At 34.9% G+C, this 26,068-nt stretch overlaps 2 protein-coding genes across 4 annotated transcripts; both read right to left on the reverse strand.

Moving 5' to 3' along the window:
• Positions 1 to 1,787: 1,787 nt before the first annotated feature.
• LOC144547341 (uncharacterized) lies at positions 1,788 to 6,813 on the reverse strand. Of its 3 annotated transcripts, XM_078295967.1 has the most exons (7): positions 6,729 to 6,795; positions 6,572 to 6,658; positions 5,400 to 5,730; positions 4,535 to 5,078; positions 2,988 to 4,088; positions 2,504 to 2,710; positions 1,788 to 2,301 (listed from the first exon to the last, which is right to left on the reverse strand). In XM_078295967.1, the coding sequence occupies exons 3-7, from the start codon at positions 5,714 to 5,716 to the stop codon at positions 2,029 to 2,031; spliced, it is 2,442 nt and encodes an 813-aa protein (XP_078152093.1). In that variant the 5' UTR covers positions 5,717 to 5,730; positions 6,572 to 6,658; positions 6,729 to 6,795; the 3' UTR covers positions 1,788 to 2,028. The 3 variants fall into 3 exon arrangements, with proteins under 3 accessions (XP_078152093.1, XP_078152092.1, XP_078152094.1); XM_078295966.1 differs by having other exon boundaries at positions 6,572 to 6,811; XM_078295968.1 differs by having other exon boundaries at positions 2,183 to 2,301; positions 2,468 to 2,710; positions 6,572 to 6,813.
• Positions 6,814 to 23,846: 17,033 nt separating this feature from the next.
• LOC144547342 (uncharacterized) lies at positions 23,847 to 25,719 on the reverse strand. Its single transcript, XM_078295969.1, has 2 exons — positions 25,601 to 25,719; positions 23,847 to 24,864 (listed from the first exon to the last, which is right to left on the reverse strand). Exon 2 carries the CDS (start codon positions 24,828 to 24,830, stop codon positions 24,051 to 24,053), a length of 780 nt encoding a protein of 259 aa, XP_078152095.1. The 5' UTR covers positions 24,831 to 24,864; positions 25,601 to 25,719; the 3' UTR covers positions 23,847 to 24,050.
• Between the last annotated feature and the right edge of the window lie 349 nt (positions 25,720 to 26,068).

The following is a 26,068-nucleotide window of genomic DNA, read 5'->3' on the forward strand; positions in this document are numbered from 1 at the left end:
CTGCCTGAACTGAAAGAGCAATTTCTTCAACTAAACCATCGCCAAAGCTGCTCATCACCTAATCTAGAAACTAAACCAAAGAAAGAAACTTATTGCAGAACTGCATACTAATTCTGAATTGGATTTGAACTGCTTTTTGGCACCTTTTTTAAACTTGCATTGACACCTCTCTTGGGATTTATATTTCTTGCATGAATTCTCTCTGTATTTGTAGAAGTTGAACTTGAATTTAGTAACTTCCTTCCTTGAATTGGGGCTCTTATCGAGTTCATCTCAATTGTTGATGGTGATTGAAGGAAGATCGTGTAGTTAACCAAAAGCATAGCAGATAACAGAAGCATGACTTTCAATAGTGTTTTCATTGTTTTTCTTGGTAGGAAAGAAGAAAATGAGAAGTTAAAATCTTACATGAATGAACTCCATTTATACACAGTAAATCAGTATTCAGTGTTCCCTTCCTCTCCAGTGGTACAAGTATAGAAATGACACCATATTACTTCAAAGTTCAAATGGTGAGAGTTTGTAGTGTGGTTAAGGGATTGATCTCTCCAATTTTAATAGAACTGGAGTAGATAACCCCATTCTGGTCAGAAAACCACGAGTAATTAATAAAATATTAAGACAGTTGTAAAGGCAAACACATGTAACCAAGCTTCGTGGTTCCTTTGCCACTTGTTTAGCCTCAAACATTATATGTGCATCAATTATTTATTTTAAACAACTCTAAGAACAGATGGAAGACTGTACAAGTTTGAATGTTTGTCTGCAAGAGGCATGTGAGTTGATCCCGAGAAAATTACATAAATCACAGTTGTTTCACTTTCACCTGGTTGGACCAGAGGAAAAAACTTAGCTGATCGGAACTTTGTACAGTCTTTTTTGTCTTTCAGTTACAAAATAATGAAAATTCTACGTTGCCAGAATAGCCTTTTTGATGAATAAAAACAAGGGAAAAATTAGCATCTTGTACAACATTTGAGACCAACCTTTGACCATTAATCTACTGTTGATAATCTGATAAGCTTTAGATTCTGATTGAAAAACTTTGACGGCACAGAATTGGAGCTTTGAATCATTTCTTCTTAATATTTACATCAAACTCACAAGTCCTATGATATTATGATGTTTAAGTCAGAATAACTATTTACATTTTGTCACTTGCTTGTGATTCATGTAACAATCTTTTTATTCATTATTTCACAGTGATAAGTGGCACTGTGGCAGGTCATCTTGCCAAAAATTTGACTATCATTCAGGCCCCCTGATTCGCATTCAAAATATTGTATAATATAGTTTAATAAAATCACATGATCAGGCGTGACTAACCTGACATAAGAGGCTTTTCTTTATTATATACCACTGCTCGTTCTCGGATCACACAATGCTTTTAGATTCACTTCTTAAAAGAACTGCTACTTTCAATTTTTTTATTCTTTTTTGTAAACTAAAGAACCGCTAAAGTTAGGACTCTCATGCTTGCTCTTCTGGCTGGCATATGTCACTAGTAGACACTTCAACGAAGTACTTATTGAATCTTTCTCAAGGAGATGCCAGGAAAATGGGATAGACAAATTTAATTGTTTAACTATGGTGCAGTAAACAAATCCGAGAAATTTCAATACCGACATTAAGAGCCAATATTATTGAAGTGCTATTATTACGCAAAGAATTACCATGTTAATGAAAATAACGCAAAGAAAAAGAGAAAAGTCTAGAATTCTTTAAGGACATATCACCTATACAAAAAATTGCTTCAAGGACATATGTTTTCTATAGTACTGACATGGTTTATGAGATTCCCAAGTAAGCCCATTAATGAAGTTCTTTTTCAACCACTTATCATTTAAAACTAAAAAGGAAAAAAGAGAAATATCTAGAATCTATAATTCTTTACTTCCCTGACAAGTTTAATACCCAAAGCAAAAACATATCACCTATACAAATAATTGCTTCAAGGACATGTGTTTTCTATAGTACTGACATGGTTTATGAGATTCACAATGAAGGTTTTTTTCAACCACTTATCATTCAAAACACAGATCTCTGAGGCTTATCTTTCAAGATGGAGATCTGACCATCTTTGAACAGCAAATCCTCATCAAGCAACTCGACCCGTTTATGAAGGAAGGAGATGTCATCTGTCAGATCCTTGTTGGCCTTTTGAAGGTGCGCCACCTCATGAGATGCAACATCTCTCTCCTCCATGGCTGTTTTGAGCATGGAGCGGGTGGCTGTCAATTCCTTGACTGTATCTTGAAGCTCCTCTTGCAATTGGTTGATCCTCTCCTCTTTCTTTCCTGTCTGTTTAATTAGCCACAAGCAAAAAACGCACCAATTATTGTGTTGTTGCATTTCGTGTATGTACAAGTTACTATCAAAAAGGAAGGAAAGGTAAATGCTAAGTCAACTAAAATTAACAGCAAGGTAAATGTGGTCTATACAAATAAGTCTGAATCTTCTTAGGTACCTTGGGTTAGAGGAAGAGAGAGAGAGAGAGAGAGACCTGAATCTCCATGTCTTTAGTTCTGTAAGTGAGGAAAGAAATCTCTCCCTGCATTCGTTGTATCTCACTTTGCAAGAGCTCACCTCCTCTCACTAGAGATGCTACCTCCTCCTGTAATTGTACAATTTCCTTTTCCTTTGAGAACAAATTTTCTCGCAGAATTTTATTTATCATAGTCTCCGACTTCAACTGCTCTTCCAGCTCAACCTATCCAAGTTTATGCAAGAAGCTCAGTTAAACTCTTAAAAACCAAGAAAAATAAAATAACATTGGCAGGTTTATGAAAGAACATGCAAATTCCAAAGTAGCACTTATACCATGTAACCCAAAATTTCTTGATAACCTCGATATTTTATTTATTAGAGCCCATGACTATAATTGTTATTTCACCTGAACTTGGCCAAGCTTTTACTTAAAGATTAACCCAAGAAAAACGACAATAACGCAATAGATTATTTATCAGTCCCCAACTTTTTGTAATTACCTCTGCTGGATTATTCATGTGTTGCCTTTCTGAGTATTCATTTGATTTTTCAACAACAAGCTTCTCATCCAACACTGATGAGACACATTGCAAGCTCCTCTTCAGACCCTCAACCCCTTTTTTGATGCTTTCACACTTGAGAGTATACTGTATTAAAGAGTACCTCTCCTCATTTCCATGCAGACCTTCAAAATTTTCCCTATTCCTATTCCTCATGCACTTCAACAACCCACTACAAACTCGGCTACACTCATTGAGCAAACAAAGCCCCTTGCCTTGCAAACATTCAACCCTCTGACGAATTTCCTCTTCAAGTCTCACAAACTCATAACCATTACCATTTTTACCCTTATTGAGTCTTTCTAAGAAGGAAATGTTTTCACGCCTTAATGCCTCTATTTCTGCCCTGCACGATTCAACCTCTCGTCTTAGATTTTGCTCGACACCAGTAAGCCTTGAAATCTCAGTATGGTACCAGCTATCTTTATTACTTGGGTTTTTATCATGCCTCAAACTGTTGATGCTCTTTTCTTGGTCAGTACAAGTTCTCTGAAGCCTATGAACTGTCTTATGCAATGCCCTTGCTTCTTCTTCTTTCTCTTTATAGCTTGTCTGGAAATGACCTAATTGCCCCACAGCCACTTTAAAACTCTCAGTCACCTCCGTTAATGACTGTTTGAGCTCCAAATTCTCCTTCCTCACTTGATCTAACTGTGCCTCGTAATCCACATTTTTAGCCTGAATTTCTCCTTCTCTTGATTTTAGAGAGGATAACTCTCTCTGAAGTGCCACATTTTGTTCCGCAAGTTCTCTGACTCTATCTCTGAGTCTCTTCTCCTCTAACTCGTACTTGCTTAGCTTGACCGACCAATCATTTGAATGCCAATCAAGCTCTCTCTCCTGGTCTAACTGAAGCGCATTCTTCTCCATTTCGAGCTGCCTCATGTGTGCATCCAGTTCTAGCCTTGAGTTTCTGTATTTCTCCTTTAGATCAAACCGCTCAGCTAGTCTAGACTTTATTTGGGTGGATAGCTCTAGAGCAAGATGTTTTCTGTCTTCATTTATCTCTTGAATTATTGTAAGAAGAGATTTAGCAGTCACCTATTGAAATATTGAAATAGAAATTACAAAGAATGGTTTTATATGCAATGGTTATTCTAGAAACAATTGCAATAAAAGAGAACATTTGCACGGAGGTTAAAGATTTCAGACTGGTTAATGGCCAACAGTTCAATAAAAAAAGTTGCTCTACTGTACCTATAGCATGAGTGAAATTAAAGCTTTGCTATGATCTATATGGTCCATTTGATGTGCTGAATATTTTGTATTGCGCTGTCTTCTTATTTATGTTCTTTGTTTTCTATTTTGCCTCACATGCAATGTTAAAAGGCAGACATACAAGCAAGCATGTACAATCTAATATAGTTCTCCACACCATCAACTAGGCATGCAAAGATAATAAGCAAAACAGAATTCATTTTCAAAGCTTTGTGGTACATTTGTTAACAACCATTAAGGATTTGAAAAATTAGGACCAAGTACAGTACCCCTTTAAGCTTAAGCCTATCTGATTCGAAGTTCTCTTTGGAGAAGCGTGCAAGTATCTCATCAGCCTCGCGAGCCTTCCTCATTAATGCCTCATCCACATCATACACATTGGCTAAAGCATTTGATGAAAATGCCCGTGCTTCAGATGTATCCTCATAGATATCCTCAACACTGGAAGTCGTTTCAGACTCAAGATCTTTTGCCTCTCTAAATGAATCTGATCCCCTGGAACGGGGCCGCGGAGGCTTCCCTAGACCAAGAGCAGACATTTTTCTGGAGAGTGAGTCAGCTTCCCTCTTGGTGTCAGAAAAGGTGCTCTGATTCTCTTCTAGTGGGTTGCCGGTTTCTTCTTGTCGTTGCTCCCCTTCTATGTACACATCTAGGAAGCTGTTTTTATTTGGGATGTTTGTGAAGTGTGAGGACTGGCATCTAACAGGGACTGAAGAGATGATAGGAGAGTCCGAACTGGAGAGGTCATAGTAATGGTTGTCATTGGGTCCATTCCTCGAGATTGGATGCCTATCGGGCTTCACGAAATGCCGGCTGCAAATAAAAAAAGAGATCACAGAATAAGCAAACAATGAGCATATTGTCAACAGTAACAATCATACTGACGAACAAAATAGATGAGAAAACAAAAGAAACATCAACAGTTCACAAATGGGCTGGAAATGTCACTTTATCTGTTTCACTGCTTTTAGTCTCCCTACAAAATGTTTGCAATTGGGGGCTAAAGTGCAGGCCTAAATTTTCTGTGCTCTAACCCTTTTACCTAGTAAAAAGAAAAATTATAATAAACTATCAAAGCTAATTTCAAATGACTTTTGCTTCGGTGTGGGGTAGGATTATGGGAGTTGAACTTACTGATTTGGGCAATCAGAAAGGCTTGGATTCTGATAAATCCGAGGTGATCCACTAAAATTTTGAGAGAGGTTGGAATCAAATTGATCTGTATAATCGAAAGGGGTTGGAGATGAAAAAGAGAGGCTTCTCCTTAGACGAGGACTGGAGAAGTCCTGTTCATCTGCATATCGACTCCTTGACTCGTCAGGTGTTCTGGACCCACTAAAAGCTGCATCCCCTTCTGTCAAATTCTCATAATTTATTTTGCTAGCTGGCAATGTAGGTGTTTTGCTATTATCATCATAACTGTTGGATTTGAAGAAAAAAAATCTCCTCATCTTTTTCTCCAAATCTACAAAAGAAACAATAGAGGTGGTTAAATTTTCAAGAGTTCTAAAAGATGAAACTCACATACACTAAAAAAACCAACAAAATCAACTCAGGTAGACTGAATAGTAAAGAAATGATCTTGGAAAGTATTTTTGGTGTGGAATGGACAACAAACTACAGAACTTCAGTCACGCAAATCATACACAATGTTGTGATCAAACCTCCATCCAGTATATGCTGCCAATGTGCCAATGACTATCGGTTATCCATTAAGTAAAATGTAATGTCAAATTTCATTCAGGAAAATTATCAAACAGTTGACGAGCATATATGTGTGCAATTTATTTATCCCCAAAGACATATGATGTTTTTCCTTTTTCGATTCTTTCTAAAATAGGGAGTTCTGGTTTTGTAAAGAGAACATAGATCAAGTTACAAGTTGTAGCAAAAGGAATCGGCGGCAGTCCGATGCCCGGTCGGAGCCATTCAATCCACATCAAAATTCACGCAGACAACTTTATAATTTGTGTGTATCAGGTGTGCCACGAATCTTGATATGGATCGGACGGCTTCGATGGGGCATCCATGGAACCGCCCCCCACTCCGTAACAAAATTTCATAAGCTTCCGTCTGATTAAAAAAATGAAAAATACTAGATTAAAAAGAGATTCTCAATTTACGAACATGTAGAGTTGCTTTTCCCTAAAACACATCTGAAACTAAAACCTAAGCTGCTAAGCAGAATATCCCTCAATCAACAAATAAAGATAAAAGAAGCAAAAGGATCTATCAAATAGTTTGAAATTTGACAAATAATTTTTTATTGATTCAAACAAGAAATGAAGGAGACAAGAGAAACGAACCTGGAACCGAAGGAACGGGAATTATCGCAAGAATAAAGGCCGAAAGAGAGCAACCCCAGTTCCAAATTCTGATCTCTGGATTTTGTTCTACAAGAAACGAGCAATATTAGAAATAAATCGATTCCCAGCAATAGTGTTCAGAGTTTCTATATGTTACCGTTAGAATCTGTTTCGCTTGACGAGCTTTTGAGATTTTAATTTTGTTTGTAGTAGTAGTAAATTGGAGATACTGGAATATCAAAATGGAGAGAGCGAGAGCGAAAAGAGGCTCTGAGCGGTAACCGTTAGGGCCTAGGGTCTGGTCTATCATCCCCTAAAGTAATCCAAAATTTGAGTTTCGATCCGGACTGTCCGATCTGCTCTAGCATGAATATTAAAGGGGTCCGACCATTCAACTTAGGGTCAGATCAATCCGGATTATGATCGGACCGTCAGTATCAAAAAACAAATTTTGTATTACTTTAGGAGATCTGGACCCATGCAGGGGAAGATCTATTGCTCCACTTGTGGCACTGATGTAATTATTCCATTTTGTTACTGCTTGTCGACCGTTTAAGAATTAAACGCTCCGTTTCCGGGCGAATTTTTTTATTAATAGAAATAAAATAAATTAAATATTTAAAAAGAACACTACTTTTGAGTTTTTGCGAAAACTAAGTAGATCGGGCTCTGTAAACCCGTCTCACCGGACGGGTCCAATTGACCCGTTCCGGTTAATCGGATTAGCCGTTAACCAACATCACGGAAAAAAAAAAAAAAAAAATTTCCGGACGGGTTTAAGCATCCCGTCCCGGGCCCTTAAAAAAAAAAAAAAAAAAAAAAAAATCTGGACGGGTTAACCCCGTCCAGAATTTGAAAAATTATATTATATTATATTATTATATTATATTATATTATTATATTATATTATATTATTTTTTGTTTTTTATATTATATTATATTATATTATGATTTTATATATATTATATTTTTTTTGTTTTTTATATTATATTATTATATTAATATACTTATATAGGGTCTGTCTAAATTGCTGCTGGCAGCATTTCGGCAGAGGTGCTGCCGGGGCTATATTTAGCCGTGTGATGTCCAAACAACAAATCTAAACCGTTAGATGTTTAATCTATATTATAATCTACTTGGAGACCAAATTTTACATTTTTTGGAATTTTTTTACTATATATTAAGCTGGTTTGAAAACCGCTGATTTCAGTAAATTTCTGCAGCATTGAAATCAGTGGTTTTCAAACCAGCTTAATATATAGTAAAAAAATTCCAAAAAATGTAAAATTTGGTATCCAAGTAGATTATAATATAGATTAAATATCTAATGGTTTAGATTTGTCGTTTGAACATAAAAAAATAGAAAAAACAGTGGCAGCACCGCTGGCAGAAATGCTGCCGGCAGCAAATTAGCCACAGCCTACTTATATATATATATTATATTATGAATAGAACTAGTTTAGTTGTGCTTAAGTTCACCAAAGTGTTTGGTGAGCTTAACTCCAAAACTTATTAAATCGGTTTCAAATGACGAATTCAAACCGTTAGAACCTGCCTATCTTGCGAGTGATGCGTCTACATGTGAAAATTTTAAACATTTGAATTAATTTAGTATAAAGTCAATCGGTCAAGATTAATAAATTAATTTTAGTGCATTTATTTTTTGAACGTTTTTTTACCGCTTGACTTTATACTAAATTAATTTGAACGTTTAAAATTTTCACATGTAGAGGCATCACTCGCAACATAGGCAGGTTCTAACGGTTTGGATTCGTCATTTGAAACCGATTTAATAAGTTTTGGAGTTAAGCTCACCAAATACTTTGGTGAACTTAAGCACAACTAAACTAGTTCTATTCATAATATAATATATATATATATATATAAGTATATTAATATAATAATATAATATAAAAAACAAAAAAAATATAATATATATAAAATCATAATATAATATAATAAAATATAAAAAACAAAAAATAATATAATATAATATAATAATATAATATAATATAATTTTTCAAATTCTGGACGGGGTTACTTAACTCGTCCAGATTTTCTTCTTTTTTTTTTTTTTTTTTTTTCCGTGATGTTGGTTAACGGCTAATCCGATTAACCGGGACGGGTCAATTGGACCCGTCCGGTGGGACGGGTTTACAGAGCCCGATCTACTTAGTTTTCGCAAAAACTCAAAAATAGTGTTCTTTTTAAATATTTAATTTATTTTATTTCTATTAATAAAAAAACCGGCCGTTTCCGGATAGGCAAATGGGGCCGATCTTACGGAAAAAGAAAAGATTTTTTATTACTGGGTCAGGTTTGATTGTGAAATAAGGGTTGGATCCTTGACTTAGGGGTGGCAACGAATCCAACCGAATAGAGCTTATTCTAGGTTTGAATTTGGTTTGAATAAGATTCGAACTGAATTTGGTTTGATTTGTTTCGAATCGAATTAATTGCGAACTACATATTTTTCGAATCGAATCATGAACTAAAATATTTTTTAGCAACCCTAATTATACCGATAGTTTATACATAATTTTTTCTTGCGGGACAAAATTCACATGGCTTCCTTTTACCGGTATGAAATGAGTGTTTTTAAGTTGAAAAATTGTTCATGAAAAAATACATCACAACAAATAATCATAAAAAGATGATTAAGTACAAGAACTAAAATATGCAGTAAAACAAAGTAATCGTACCTCGAGTACTCACTCGATCAAACCCTCGATCGGACCATCTAATAAAGTGAGAATCCGAAAGGTAGAGAAGGCAGAGGAGAGACGGCTGAAGAGAGAGGAGAGACAGCCGTCTAGGCCGGAGAGGCAGCCAATCGCCGAGAGCATCGGCTAGGTTTTAGAGCTAGAGGGAGAGTGAGTTAGGGAGAGGCGGAGAGATAACTAGATTATTGAGATTTGAGAACGAGGGAGCATCAGCTAAGTTAAATTATGACTCTCTATCTTGGGTTTTAATTTCATCAGATAAATGAATGGTCGATGTTATTCTGAGATTCAAACCATAAAAATTCGCAAACCCATTTCGATCGAACCAGGCTAGGTTTGAATTTGGATTGAATTAATTTCGAACCGAACCTGATTTGGTTCGTTTCAATTCAAACCCATTTCGAATCGAATTAAACTCGAATCAAATCCGAATCAAATCACGAACTACGAATTTTTTTTGCCAGCCCTACTTGAATGCATCAGTCAAGCTTTATAAAAATAAAATAAAATAAAATAAGGCTTTAGGTCTCTCACTTATTCCGTTTAATATGATTTAATTAAACTGGACTAATATAAAATAAATCAATATATAAGTTGATTTAAATTAGTCTAAACTAACTCACATCTCTAAATAATTAATTTTAATTAGAGTATGAGATCTACTTTTCATTGTTTTTTTTATTATTTTTAACTATTTTAAAAAATTATAAAATAAGCAATTAATTTTGTTTCCATTTAAGTATAAAAAAACTTGTCACTTTATCAATTATAGAATCAACAACTTATTTTTAAAATAACATAACTTTCTAAATTAATAAAATATGCAATTTAGGAAATAATTGAATAAATTATTTATTAAAATTGTATGACAAATTAATAAAATAATTTCAGCAACCTAACATTTTTTTTGACAAAATAAATTGATATACACATAAATTTAGTTAAACAAAATTCACTAAATACAATGCATTTTTAAGATATAGAATTAATTTATACATAACTCATTTTCTTTCCATCAAAATGAAAAAAAAATAGAAAGAATAATTTTATTATTGATATTACCAATTTTGTAAGACAAAATAATTTGTAATATCAAATCATGTTTTAAGCCATCAAATTCTTTTTGAGTAAAGGTTGGAAGTCAAGCCACCCAACTATTTAATATCCATAAAGAATTGCTCATTTCAGATTTCAAACCTGCAACTTCCCATACGGAAAGCATTATTTTTGTCAATAGATTTTCAAAAGAAATGTCATAAGTGAGATAACTTAGTCAAGATATAACATTAAATATCACCCAAACATAGATAATTTAATTCAATCTTTTTTTTTTGCATGTTCCGAAGCCCGTAGGCCGAAAATCACATATGTGAACGAACATAGAATTAAAGACAATACCTCTTCAAATGAATGGAGCGAGAGCGGCCAAATACTAGCACCAAAGTCTCCCCTGGTATCTTTGATGCGCCAAATTTGGTACACTACTTTCAGTATAAATTAATATATGTTTTATATCCTAATTCTACTTTCGTTCGAATCACAAGTGCATGATCCTACCGTGTAGTAATATTTGGTGTCGATCCACATGGATAGTATCTTAAATATTTAACGATATACACTAATTTAGGTTCTCGGGTTTTATAATAGTTTTGAGATGGTAGCACTAATTATGATTAATTTGCAAAGTAAACAGATATAGAGAGCCTCTAGAATTCATGTCATCTTTTTCTAAATTAAGCAAAGTATAATTTCAACGTCTTTTTATCCCGCATACAGCACTGTCACTACCACAGTGTACCAACCTTCTCCTTCTCCAGTAGCAATCACCTTCATGATCTCCTTGTAACCTTGTTAACGGGTCCGTGGGGAATCACTCGACAGCTTGCCGCACTTCAAATTTTACCGAATTGGTTCTTCGTAATAAAAAATCATTCTTGTACTATATTATTGATCGAAAAGATGATAAACAGTGGGATGAAATATTTACGTTAGAGGGCAATCATGCCAAAAAGGTAATGTTTCTCGTTGCTGAGTAAGGCATTGCTTGTGTCACTTGTTACTTCCAATTTGAAATGCATTGTGTTTTCATGCTAGAAGATTTAGTTCTTTTTTTTTTTTAAGGTTGGCTGAAAGCCAATATATATTAATTAAGGAAAAAGTTTATACACAAAAATGTAAAAAGATGAAAAGTAAATTATTTACGTATCGTGCCATATTTAGAATAATCCAAGGTTCTAAATAGCGTTTATCGCGTCATAGCGGGGAGCCTCTAAAAAAAAAATAGCGAAAGTTATCCCAAATAGCATTTTTTTATTTTTATAAAAATTATATTATATATTTGTACTAAATATCAACATTATTTAGTCTCATAGAACAGTAAATAATATCAAATTGATTAAAAAATTATAATATTCATATTGAACCAATACAAAGTCCAAATTGCGACTCAAAATATATATAGTAATACTAATATCATAAACTATCGATCTTTGTCTATTTAAAATATCTTCAACATCATAACATAATTTATTTTTTTTCTATTTAAATTTCAAAACAACCTAGAAATTGAAAAGAAAAAAAAATCATACTTCTAGTAAAATAAACAGATGATCCTTGAAGAAATTCTTGTTAGTCCCTAAAATTTCCATAATTTAGCAATTATTTATTTGATTTATCATCAGTTAAAAAAAAACCAAGAGCAAAATGAAAAAATTATTATAGCGGACCTGAATTTAACATAATATAATATTCATCAAAATTAAACAATATTTTCACTATTTATTTATTTTAAAGCTCATATAAATTGAAAAAAAAAACAAATGTTGCATAACGGGCGCTATTTGCGCTATATGCTATGCGCTATTTGCGCTATACGCTATAGCAGACCGCTATTACCGCTATAGCTTCCGTAGCTCAAATAGCGCGTTATTATGCATAGCTTAGCGTTTAGGGTCCAAAAACGCTATAGCGCGCTATTTAGAACACTGGAATAATCTCTAACTAGAATCTAGGATCGTCAACAGTGAAACAAATTTCCCTGCCTGGTCAATACCACCTTTGCCTCTTGAGTCGTTAAATATGGCGCAACCACCGCATGATATCATTGGTCGTATCATTGATTAACAAATACACCGGTTTCTGTTTATTGGAGAAAAGCCTTCTATTTCGTTCTCTCCAAATTGCCCAGCTTCCTGCAGCCTAGACAATTCTTCGTAGCACCCTCTCTCTTGGCATTAAGTTTGCCATGTCTATTAGCCATAGGTCTCTCGCGTCCGTTCGATTGCCCCACCTAATGTTATAGTGAGCACATAGCCCTCTCCAAAAAAGTCTCGCATAGTTACACTCCCACATGATGTGGTTTGTTGTTTCCATCCCGTTAAGATGACACAGGTGACAACCTGAAGCCACATTGCACCCTCTTACCTGTAAGATCTCTTGTGTCAAGATTTTATTTTAGAGCATTAGCCACAGGAATACCCGAACCTTCAATGGGACCCTCATTTTCCACAGGATTTTGTGATTTGGCGCAATTTCCCCCATGTTGTGCATCATCTAATATGCAGAAGCACAGGTATAAATATCCGATGTAGACCACCGCCATCTCCATTTGAGCGTTACGGGATCAAAATCTGCCGAGACATTAAAGAAAGGCAATAGTTCGGTCAGTTCTTTCAGGAAGGAAGATGTCGCATGTGTTCTTACTTGGTCGGCGCTGCTGATTCCATACAGCCTCCTAAGGGTTGAAGCCCATAACCCCTCCGGGTTGTTGTTAATTGACCATAACCACTTGATCAGTAAGGCATCATTTTGGCACCATAGGTCTATAATTCCTATACCTCCATTCAATTTCATTGCACACACCCTATCCCAGTTAACCAGGCAATTTATCCCTTTACATACCTCGTTTCCTTTCCACAGGAATGATCTTCTCATTCTGTCGATATATCGGATAATTTGGCACTTTCAAAGCCGAAATCAGATTATTTTCATGGTGTGAGGCCGAAATCATTCCTGTACTTGGCCGGCCCCATTATAGTTTACTAGAAATGAATTTATGCTTTGCTGGGTTTTGAAACTCGCAATTTGATAGATGGTGCATCAATTTTTTGTGCAATTTGAAAGTTGATTGATCATTTATCGAGTGATTTGAAAAATAAACGATTTAATTCTATTAGCACTTGATCAGTTATTACTCGATTATCATATTACATAAATCTGATACACAACTTATGTATACTATATGGAATATATGTACAATTTTACTTTTCATATTTTACTAACTTTTTTTGTCATTGCAATATTTGTCAATATTACTTCCATAATTAAATAGCTCAAAGTTTCACAAACAAGAGATTAGGTTACGAAAAAGTGTTGAAATTATAGCTTGACAAACAACTCCTCAGAGCAATTTTCCAAATATAATTAGTTTTTTTTTTCTTTCACTTCGAAACAAATATTTAGTTATCATATATGGTGCATATTATTATTAGTTCATGACTTCATGATATATTTTTTCATTCAGTAGTCAGTACTTATATTGTGTTTTTATCTTTTTTTCTTATGCACAAAATGATTCACTGCATGCCTGATTTTTACTAAAATACCAAGATTCCCCTTTATAACTATGCTTTAATCACTTCCAATTATAGAAAATAAATAACGGAATTTTATGTATACCTTAAAAAAAATTGATATTACGTATTTCCTCCTATAAAATTCATTATATCATATTTTTCCTTTCTAAATTTTCAAAGCTCACAAATTTACTCACTTTATTGTCTTTTCTATTAAAACTAATTTTAAATTTATAAACTTTCCATTTTATTTTTTTATTAGAAAAATAAAAATATGTAACATGTGTAACATAAATATTCAGTCTTCTAATTGATCGGTTTGTAAGAGAAATTGTTCATTGCTCTACATGTAATATATATATAGTTATTTTTAGCTAAAATTTAAAAAAAATACCATAATCTAAAAAAAAAAAAAACCAAAAAACCACCATTCCTGAAAAATTCCATATTTGACATGGCCGCACCCTGTAGATGCGGACCCCTTCTCTGGAGGCCGCATCCTGTAGTTGCGGACCTAGGAAGGGGGCCTCATATAGAGAATGCGGCCCTTGGCGAATTTTTCTATATATCTCGATATCTCCACTGGAGAGAGAAATTCATTTTTCACACTAACAACTCTCTCTCCTAGGTCAGAGCTTCTGAACTGTAAGTTTATTTTTTCTCTCTTTTTACAATTTTCATTTTTTTTCAGTACATTAGTAATTAATTTAGTTAATTTGCAATTCTAGGTTTCTTTGAATACTCAGACCAAAATGGCTCTTATGGTATCTGTTTACACTGGTGGTGATGTTTTAATATGCCATAATAGGGTTTATTACAGTATCAGGCCTGTTTCTGTGATACCAGTAATGTCGGGTACTGATGATGTGACCCTGAAATCAATTATTGGTCAAAATCTGGGATTGGATCAGGGTCAGTATGACCTTGATATTCAAGTCAAAATTGGCGTGCCCACCGGCTCAGCACAAACCTGGTTCCAACTCTTTCTTGTTCATAATAATGGAGTCTGGCAGGTAATGTACAACCAAACCATGAGTTTTCCTGAGGGTGGGTACAAGGTAATTGAACTATATATGGAGGTTACCCGAGTTCAGCGTCCCAACCCCCTTGCATGGTTAATCCGGAGTGCTAGTTGGATTAACTCAACATCCTCAAGTCCAGTCCCTTTCTAGATTGACATGCCTTCTAATAGTCAAGCCCCAGTTCACAGGGACCGTCCATTTACTAGTCGGCCCCCGTCGGTCCCAACCCCAGACACACCAGCCTTTTAGTAGTCAGTCTGGACCCCAAATTGACATGCCTTCTAGTAGTCGGACTGTTCATTGGGGTTACTCTTGTGATCCGGATGAAACCGAGGAGACGATGAATCCAGAATTACAAGAGGCAGAGGAAAATTAGGGGGATATTGATCCTGAGTACATGAGCGATCATAGTGACCACCAGGCCTATGCTAAGGCAGAGAAAATTCAAGGTGGATCGCGGGTTTCGGATAATGGATTGTGGATTTGAGCACCCGATTGCAGCTTTCAATGACACATCAGGGTTTCAGGAATCAAATGCGGGTTGTTTGGTAGACATGCAGAATTTGAGGATGAATTGTCAGAGGGACAAGCCTATGACTCGAAAGAGCAAATGAAATGTGCAATTTGCAAGTTTCACATTCTTTGCAATAAAGAGATAATAAATACGCACAATGACAAAACAAGGATTAGGTTCAAGTGTAAGGACAACACTTGTGGTTGGTACATATTAATGTTGATCTACAAGTACATTTTCATATGGAGATTATGTTGAACAGTTCATTGACTGTTTAAACTTTAAAAAATGAAGATATTGAATCATATTACATAACTTGATCAGAGTGGAAAGCTAAGTTGCTAATAACAGCCAAGATAGTGGAGCCATCTTCATGGCATGCAAAAATTGCAAAATCAACCATCGATCCTGATGGGCAAACAGCCAAACCTTCATGCTCCTGCGCAAAAATAAAATAAAGGTATACATTAAATGGTTGTAGGGTTAGAAGACGAAAGAAATGAAATGAGGAGTTTAATTCATTAGGCTGAATTTTGAAGAAATAGCCTGCCAAAGGCATTCTTAATAATAAAAAAAAAATCAAAAGGGTAAAGAAGTAGCAAAGGAATGAGTAGCCTCTCATTGTTCGTTCTTCACTTCATTCATAGAAGAGAAATGATTATTTATTTTAAAGAAAGAGTAAAGTGGGAACTATAAATATTTAGAGATAAATTAAATAAAATGTTCAATAAAACTAATAGGTTTCTAATTTTTCTAATCATATCTTTGGTACATTACTGGGCAGGAAATGTGAAGGATGCTGTGGTGCAGGAGCTGAAGAACTGGATGTCTATGGATGTGGCAGAGATTCCCCTTCGTGAATGGGCGGGCCCGGCTCAGCTGAGTAGGATCGAGGATGATACTATTCTAGCGTAGAGGTACTAGAGCATAAGGACTACAATGAGTAGTAGGTGCTTCTGATGCTGTGGGTCTAGCATGGTTTTTTCTAATTAGGTCAAATCGGATATTTTGTGTGTCTTTCGAGGCAGGTTAGATTGTAATAGATCAATTGGTTATTGTTTGATTTTGGTTGACTTTCTGGTATGAACTATTAAGTAGGAGGTGTTATGTTGGTATGCGTTAATAAATAGGAGGTGTTGTACAAAAACTCTTATTGCAAATGCAATGGGCTATATACCTTTTTTTTCAAAAAAAAAACGAAGAAAAGGAATAATAAGAAATTAACATTAGTTTTATTTGGATTGGGAAATAATTGAGCTATGTTTTAAGTTTGATGAAGAAATAGACAATTTGAAAATTTTAATGGGTACCAGAGCAACTAGTCCTGTGAAACATATATAACTGTGTGGGGTTTGGGACTGGAAACATAAATATGCTCTTTTTGGCATATGACTATGAGAAGTTTTAAAATGTTTTTTTTCTTTTTTATTTGAATGAGAATTAGTTTTAAAATTGAGATAACAGAACCTAGCATCATCCCACTTGACAACTTGCGCAACCTTTTTTTTATTCTATTTTCCGCTAATCGATCGAGATACCAGTACCAATCAAAACTTTAAAAATTAAAGTTCTGATCAGTTTCAGCATGAAAACTGTCCAGATAAATTATCGCTGCCTGAGTGCCTGGTTCAATAAAGCTACATAATTAATATCTCTATTACACAAAAAAAAAAAAAAACCCTCCGTATATTGTGTACTACATGATCTCCCTACAAGAGTGCGCACATCAGAATAATTTTGTAAACAATTTGTTTTTTTTTGTTCAACGACCATCAGCTCGGATCTAGATTGAGACCAGTAATGGGTCAGGCTCCAATTGTGTTGAGACTGTCAGGAGATGAAAACAGCTCGAACAGAATCCACAGGGTATTAATAACTTACCTAAAAAGAAATAGATTGGCTTAAAAAGAGATCATTTGATGTTATATAACCAGATATGGATACACTCCACACTCCACAGGGTATTAAACTAATTAAACCCACCGCTCTTAATCACTTAATGGTTCGACTTCACCATTCGGTTGAATGCAAATATGCAATACCTCTTCTGTATCAGTCTATCCATAGGCTAAATTCTAATCTGCTAATAAGAAATCAAAATCTCTCAAGTTCTTAAAAATGTAGAATATCGATCAAAGATGGGACATGCTGGATAATGATTCTCAACTCATCCACTTGGTAATTAAAAAGGAGAGCAGCCAAGTTGTTTTAATTGATGACACACATTACTGCAAGATTCTTAACAACTTTTGAACAAAGAAAAAAAAAGTTATAAAAGACTAGCTGATCAGCAACAATAATCAGTCTATGCATAATTACATATAATGTTCCTATCATTATTCCTCAAGATAGGTGAGATACCAACATATGCACAGTATCTTAAGACTATTACACATCTGTATTATTATACAATAAAATAAAACCTTTACATCTCAAGGTCTTCAAGACATGCACTCTTGTGCTTTGCTGTCATCATGATCAGAACAGTGCAGAATTGGTTCGTCGTAACTGAGACCTTGTTCCTTCTTGTGGTACCGAGTGCCGCTCCATTAAGTTGAACTCCTTCAATAATAAAGTTAATCCAGAGTAGTTACACTTTTTAAAGTAATTTATGATTACGATCGATCATATCTGGATATAGAATTCACTCACAAATAATTGGTAAATGAGAACCAATTAGACAGCAGAAAATGTTGGCAAATATATTGTTTTAGTTAGCATATATACACTAATACACAAATATAATTAACTAAATAGGGGAAAAAAGATTAAAGATTATATTACCTACTTAACCCTACAAATGAGTGATATACAAAATTAAAGACATTTACCATTGAGTTGGTTAAAGGAATGTCATTTTTGTTTTGTATATTGCTTCAAGCTGTCATTAATAGTATACAGGTTTAAATTGAATAGGTTAAAAACAGCACGAAGTAAAAGGTAATTGAATTTGGAAAAGCGCTAGAAAGAAATCCCTACCCTTGCCTTTTTAAAATTATTTTCAAGGACCCTGGTTGAGTGATACATTAATATATATGTGCTCGTATATATTATAATTTTGAGAGGTCGTATCTACAAAAAGTAGACATCGTAGTGAACCACCTTAATGAGTGTGTCCTTGATTTTAATTTTTTAACATTGAGGAAGAGAGCTTTGTTTCAAAAAAAAAAAAATGTTTGCATCAGCAAGTATAATAAAATAGTTACTGAAGTAGAAGCATATGTACGTACCTTATTTCGTTCTAGTCTTTTAATTAGCGCTTCCAAATGGAAAACCTTATTCTGAAGCTCTTTTACGTACGCCTTAATAGTCAAGGAAAACAAACATGCAAATATATATTACTATATTAGCTCCTTGGATGACAATCAACTATCTTGAAATTCAATAACAAAAATTTCAAAGAAAAGCAGCAATTTTACAATACAATTGAAAAAAAACATATTTGAAAACCCAGTGGCAGATTTAGGTTATAGCTATAGGGGCAGCTAAGGCTCCCCATAAACTAGGAATTAGCAATTTTCATATTTTATAATTTTTACAAGTGTTAATACTTTTCAGCCCTCCGTATAAAATAAAATTACACTGTATTAGCTTATTTAGTTGTCTCAGTCTTAACTTTCTGATTCTGCACTTCAAAAAATAACCTATAGCCATTCATCTAACACAGTCACATTGGGTGCTAGATTATAAGAATTGTGAGAAACAGATCTGCAGAGGGCGTCTATACTATGACTTTTCCAATAATTAAGACACGCCTAACCTGAGCTAAATATTTCCAAATTTTAGTTTAGCAGTTTTAACTTTTAAGCAAACTTTTAGTTTTTATTAATCAACAAAAAAAAAATTGTGAGACAGACCAAATTCCTAGCCCGAGATCTCGCAGCAGACTCCCGGTTCCTCATCATCCTCCTGACCTTCATCTCCTGCGAATCCTTGTCAGACAAGCGCTGCTTCTTTCTAGAAGTCTTTGAAAACGATGAAGTTTTTGCCATTGGCAAAGCCGCAGCGATGCTTGATGATTGATCCAATTGTTTCCAGCAATAGTAACGCTGGCAGAAGAGATTGTAATTCGCGAACATTGTCACACTCTTAAGTTCATCCATATGGATGCTGATTGTTACAAACCCTTTACTTTGTTTGCTTTTTTTTCTAGCTAGTTGATATACCTCACGCATATATAGAATGGTAGCTGGCTGCTGCATCTTTATGGAATAGAATTTCTCTTTTAAAAAAATTACTCAATGTTTATGTCGGAGATTCTTCTCTCTTTTTGTGGTTTAATGAATTAATGCTCACAGTAATTAAGCCCTTCAACTAGGCTACTGTTTACAAAAGAAATAAAACTAATTAAAAGCAGAGTATCTTGTGTGTGCATGCCAGCAAAACCTCAAAAGTCAAAACAACACCTTTAAATTTAATAATGCTTGCGTACTCCATGGTTATTAACCTTTTCGTGTAAGCATGATACTATGAAATTGAAGTCCACATTTAATGAACGTAGGGCCAGTTTTTTAGAAGACCGTCGAGCTCTGAGATTCAAGACGAACGATCCTGATGATATCAACTTGATTTAGTTAGGTACACGAGAGGATGTGAAATTGTGAATCACGAATGAAATTTTCATTGTTTAAAGTCGATATCTCTTTCTCCACTCCCCCCCCATCCAAATCCAAATCCTTTCGTTAATTTTAGGCACAAGGATTAAATAGCAGTGATTAAAATCCTTATATATGTAATCTACAGCTTGGTGGCTGAGTAACAGTACGGTTCTTGCTGATATATTATATAATAAAGGAGCATCCAACATATTTCGATACATCTTAGGATTTACTTTGCAGAAAGATGTACATGGCATTTGATGTTTGTTGGAATTCAAGTGCTGAACCTGAGCTTATATATATATTTTTTTAAGTACATCTCTCCATGAATAACAAATTGCAGAACAAGCTTGTATGTTTTTCGCATTTTTTAAAATAAATTAATGTAAACTTATTGGTACTTATCAAATAAAGTGCTGAAACTTTCTTTTGCGCTAATTCACCTCACGTAAATACCAAATGCATGCTAAATATTTCACTAGCAAATACGTCCTAGAACCAAATTTTTTTATTGAATTGTTACCATTGTGGATTGTTTCGAAAGCGACATATATATATATATGTGTGTGTGTGTGTGTGTGTGTGTGTGTGTGTGTGTGTGCTTAAGTCCTTGGTGAATTTTAATCCAACCATTTGATCAGTCCGTAGACTAAATATATATATAGTTTACGTACGCACACATTTTGATGTATATATCAAAATGTGTACAGCAAATTTTGCTAAGTACGTAAAGGTGCATCGGCTGCAGAAAATAAGCAGTAATAACAATCAAAGGAAGAAAAAAAAAATGGAAGCCCAAAATGTGCAGACATATCCCTTGAAATCAACTAATCTTTCTCTAATTTGCTAAAGCTACAGAATCCATATGGCCTCTCATACGTACCAGGACCAAGCAATTAGAATAAATTTGTAAACCAATTAACTTTTTCTAGAATGATCAAATATAGATTTAAATGAAGCTTCATTGATAATGTACCGGTAAGGGGCGAAGTCTATTGTGACTATTTGACAGAATGTGTTACAAAACAGAACCAATATATTATGTCAATTTGAACACATTATGACTTATCATGCAATATTAGAATTGTTTACCCGAGCCTAGGTGTCAATGGCATTCTTTTACCCGTTTATCCAATCCGTATCGTATTTGAAAACACGGATAAGGGTGAGATTTTTTTTCATTAGCTTATCGGGTACGGATAAGGGTAACGATTTTTTTCCGTTATCTTACCCATTTTCATATAAGATAATTTTTAAAAATAAAATTATATATATAAATATATATTTGTATGAAGATGATACATGATGCAATAAAGTTTTGTATTTTATTAAATTTTTATAATACAAATTAGTCATATTTATTATTATTATTTTCTTTTTTTCTTGTTTTGAAAAATATTTTATCATAAGCACAAATCGCAATATCAATGATTGTGACCCGTACCGTATTCGAAAAGACGAGTAAGAGTAAAGATTTATCTTTGTTATCATAACAGATACGAGTATAAAAATGCCTCCACCCGACCCATATCGTAACCGTTGACACCCCTAGCTGAGCCTCACCAATTGATTAAAATTTGTTAAAAAGTAGAGGTCATTGGGGTCCAGATACTTTTGTCATTCACTACCTGGGTGTGTGTGTGTGTGTGTGTGTGTGTGTGTGGGTGGGGGGTCTTTGACACCTAAACATAATAATGATTAATACTTCAAAATGTCTTGAGTTCAAAAATAATACATATCTTGAAGATATGGAACATTGGATAAGATAATTTTTAACTCGTATACTTGTTGAATTTCAAAGGAATCTGAGCAACTCGGTACTATTTCCATATTTCTTAAGCATAAAGATGTACAAGAAAGATGCAGCATGTCACCCAATTGAACTCTTTCATGCATTCCAAGCGCCAATTATATCGCCTAGAATTTACCCTTAATTGGCTCTTATTCTCACTTGCCACCATTGGCTGTCCGCCCCTACTATGGTCTGAGATAGACGCACTGTTTTTATTTTAGGGAAAATTTCTAGTATGCCCATGCAAATTTCATAATAGCCAATTTTCCCATAAAAACACTATAATATCTAATATTCCATCAAAACTTAACATTGTTTCTTCTATCCCCTTTTCTTTATTTAACATATTATTTAGTTATTTTAAAAATTATATTGACAATTATACCCTTTCTATTAATTCTTTTTTCTTGGGCAGTTCTAAAATACTGAGTACAATAAAACTAAACGAGGATTATACAAACTGAGTCACAAACCTTAATCTTTCATTCTGGTCAAGTACTCTAGATCTCAATAGAGAAGGGCTTTTTAAGGCCATTGGAAGAAAGAAGATTTTAGGGTTCAAAATATTTATTTTATACATCTGTATACTCTTTATATGGGCGACAATAAAAAAAATGAATCTTCAGTGGATCATGAGAAGTTTGATGGTCTTAATAGCATAGTATTTTTGTCTACCAGATATTATGCTCCTTTTATCATAAATTTATAACTTAGCACCAGTTTTTAATTTGTCGTGTAAGAAGGAATATCACACTTGATGTTCTCCAGGAGAAATTCATTGATGTTTGTCCATTGGTGTTCTCAACACTCGAGCAGAGAACGAATTTCATTAAATAAAGATTACAATTCTATTGTAATCTAGATACGGAATGAGGATATGAAATTTTGGGTGATTGAACTAATTAGTTATTTGGAAGAAATGGTAGTCGTTTCTTGTAGGAAGCTCTGGGACCAAACAACTTCATTTTGTCCATTTAGCGTACAACCTTTGTGGCCCACAAAGCTCTGAAATGTTATGGTGGTGTAAGGCGGTAAAGTACAGAGTGAAAGGGAAGGAGGAGGAGGACAGGGGAGGATATGTTTGTCAATTTCAATTTTAAAATAATTTAATAATAGGTCGAATGAATAAAAGGGGATAAAGGAAAGGATTGAAAGTTTTTATAGGTAAATTGGATATTATGATATTTTTATGGAGAAATTGGCTATTTTGAAAGTTTGTATGGGTACACTAGAAGTTTTGCCTTTATTTTATTTTTATGGTCAGATAGAAGCACTGCTGCGGTGCCGCCAAAAATGAAAGACATTAGCATACTACATGTCACAAGTTTAAAATCTGAATGAAAAATTTCTTGTAAATATTTAAAATTAAAAAACTTGACTCTCATCTTTATCTAAAAAAAACAAAAATTATATGCATACTACATATCTAAAATGCTTCATAAGAAATCATGGACTTCCTCGTGGCATCTAAGGTTCAAGCATTGATACTGCTTACTAGGAAGCTAAAGAGGTTCAAGTATAATAGAGTGATTTAACATGTAAAATAGCCAACTATAGACTTTATTTCATACCTCCCTTTAGACAGTTCCCCAAGTTCACTACAGGCTCAGTTTATATCATCAATCAGTCTTCTCTGACAAAACAGTAAGACATGGCACCAATCGAGCTCCACATTTTTTCTTACAGAAGTACCAAACATGACACTGATTGATGAGTTTACTAGCTGATGAAACAGTAAGACATGGTGCCAGTATGGCACCAATCGAGCTCCACATTTTCTCTGACAAAACAGTAAGACATGGTGCCAGTATGCTTTACTAGCTGATACCAACTATTATTGGTGATTACAAGATGAAACTGAAAATACATCTAGATGAATGAATAAGCACTTAGGTGAGCCAGGTACAGGAGGACTCTGTAAATGCATAGAAGTTTCATTAATTATACAACAACAACAACCAAGCCTTTAGTCCCAAACAAGTTGGGGTAAGCTAGCAATTGAAGATCCCACCAAGAAAACAAGATAAAAAGAATATGAAAAATAGCACCCGATTACTAGGTTCTCAACATAATATTGATAACAAAACGTCTCATATGATACCTCAAAAAAAGTCACAATCTCTTGCCTGGCCTTAAACAAAACATACGAGCAATCTCAATACAAGCCTCAACAAACCACATGTATCATACCAAGACATAACACCAATAGGTCTATCCACTCTCAAACCACTCAAATAACCGATCGGAGAAGCCATTTCAGCGCCTATGGCTGTGCCGCTTACCCTTCTTGCGACTCTTGTCATCCAATTCACTGTCAGAATCAGACTCTGACCCAGACGACTCTGATGATTCTGACGAGCTGTACCTCTTCCTGTGCCGCGTCCTCTTCTGCTTCTTCCTTCTCCTCCTCCTCTCCTCTGAATCTGAAGAGCTATAACTTGAGCTACTCTCCGACGACTCATCAGTAGCAGTCACCTCTGACTCGCTCTCAGTATCAAACACTGACGCCTCACTGTCATCCCTGTCAGAATCGCTAACAGATCGGTGCTTCCTCTTACTCTTCTTCTTATCCTTACCTTTCTCCTTCTTCACACTCTTCACTTTCTCCACATCAGGGTTACCTTCAAATGACACTGAGAAAGTCATTTTTACTTTTGGGTTATTCAAAACCTGTGACCGGGACGGTCGCGAAATGTAGACCCGATCATTCTTGCATTCATAAGTCCAATGGCCTGGCTGGAAGCACTTCTGGCATTGAGCTGATGTGGCAACCACAGAGGTAGTTTTGGTATCTTTCCTCTCACCAAGCCGAACAGCCTTTTCAGTGCTCATGAGGTACATGCGGCGCTTTTGTTCCTTCCTCTCCTGCCACCTGCTCGGGCCTTCTTCTTTCTGACCATAAGCATTGACATTGCGGGCCGCATTGGCAGCAGCTCGCTCGGCCTGGGCCCGACTGAGGCCTTTTGCAGCTGAAAGAGCAGCAGCCTTGATCCGATCAGCTGCCGCCTGAGCTTTCTGATCATCTTTATTCGACATCAATAATTATTGATTGTACTTGTAAGAAGTATCTCTGTAATAAATGAAAAAGTTGTTAATAGAACTTGATCAATACTACCCTAAGGCTAAGATGGCCATAAATTACTACATAGATATTGCGAAGGCAACTATTTAAAATTGGAATAGGCTCCTTGCCTGCTAAAATATTAAAGAAATATTAACCACAAAAAAAGTTATTTAATATTTAGATGGATTAGGAAGAAAAGGCTGAATCAATGACAAAAGTGGAAAAAAGGGGGGCATCACAAACAATAATGGCTTGATTAAGTTGGTATATCCCGGTGCTGGACCTTACTGGTATTACATAGTAAGGTTCTTACAGGGTTCAGTTTATTAGGAATTATCTGTAAGAACCCAATTAAGCAAATACACAACAAAAAATAAAAGAAAATCTGATACGAAAAGTCAATTGGATGATTGAAAATATGCAATCTCTGTCTACCACCCCCTAATCAAAATTGAAGACGCTCAGATACTAATTATAACCTCTTAAATCCCACTTACCCCAGCAAGAACAAAGCCTAAACCTTTGACTCCTCCTATACTACGATAACTCAGGCAGAGAAAGGTACAAGGTTTAGGCCCACATGGTGGAAATTTTACTCAATAAACGAATAGAGAGTACGAATCATAAAAAATTATAAATCGCGCCATACTTCGACAGAGATGAGAAAGCAAACTGGCAAGTAACCAGATAAATAACGGAGAAATCAACAATAATACCTTGAAAGAGAAATCAATAATCGTACCTTGAAATCGTCCTCCTGAGTAAACCCTAGATTTACGACCAACAAAGAGGGACAAATTTCAAGCGCTTTGATTTACGGGGAGAGTTGAGAGTGTGGCTTGGTCGGAAGGAATCCGTATCCCCAGGTGCCTGAATGCAATTAATATAGACGGACGGTTCAGATTAAATTCAATCCGTACTAATGAAAACTATAGGGGACTGTTTGGGTCTGATCAGAATGGATTCTAGCCCCAACAAACGGATTCAAATCTGCTCCTTTTCTTAACAAAAGGAGCAACCTCCTATTTCTTCATCTGAATCGTTCAAAATCGATTGTATGGGTTCAAATACATTTGATTTGTTTTAATAAATTATATTGATATAAAAAAAAAGTAATTGAAACCGTCGGATCAATTTTTAACGGCTCGGATGGAGGAATAAAAGAGTACTCCTTGTCTTAAAAAAAGAAGCAGATTTGAATCCCCAACAA

This window comes from Carex rostrata, chromosome 31 (assembly GCF_964058835.1).
Source record: "Carex rostrata chromosome 31, lpCarRost1.2, whole genome shotgun sequence".
NCBI lineage: Eukaryota > Viridiplantae > Streptophyta > Magnoliopsida > Poales > Cyperaceae > Carex > Carex rostrata.

Bases quoted from the DNA above. Each gene is read 5' to 3' on its own strand.
- LOC144547341 (XM_078295966.1), bottom strand. From the start codon at position 5,716: ATGAGGAGATTTTTTTTCTTCAAATCCAACAGTTATGATGATAATAGC. The intron at 4,089-4,534 runs GTACTGTACTTG...ATATTTCAATAG, and splicing joins ATAGGCTTAAGCTTAAAGGG to GTGACTGCTAAATCTCTTCT. The intron at 2,711-2,987 runs GTAATTACAAAA...AAACTTGGATAG, and splicing joins ACATGAATAATCCAGCAGAG to GTTGAGCTGGAAGAGCAGTT.
- LOC144547342 (XM_078295969.1), bottom strand. From the start codon at position 24,830: ATGTCGAATAAAGATGATCAGAAAGCTCAGGCGGCAGCTGATCGGATC.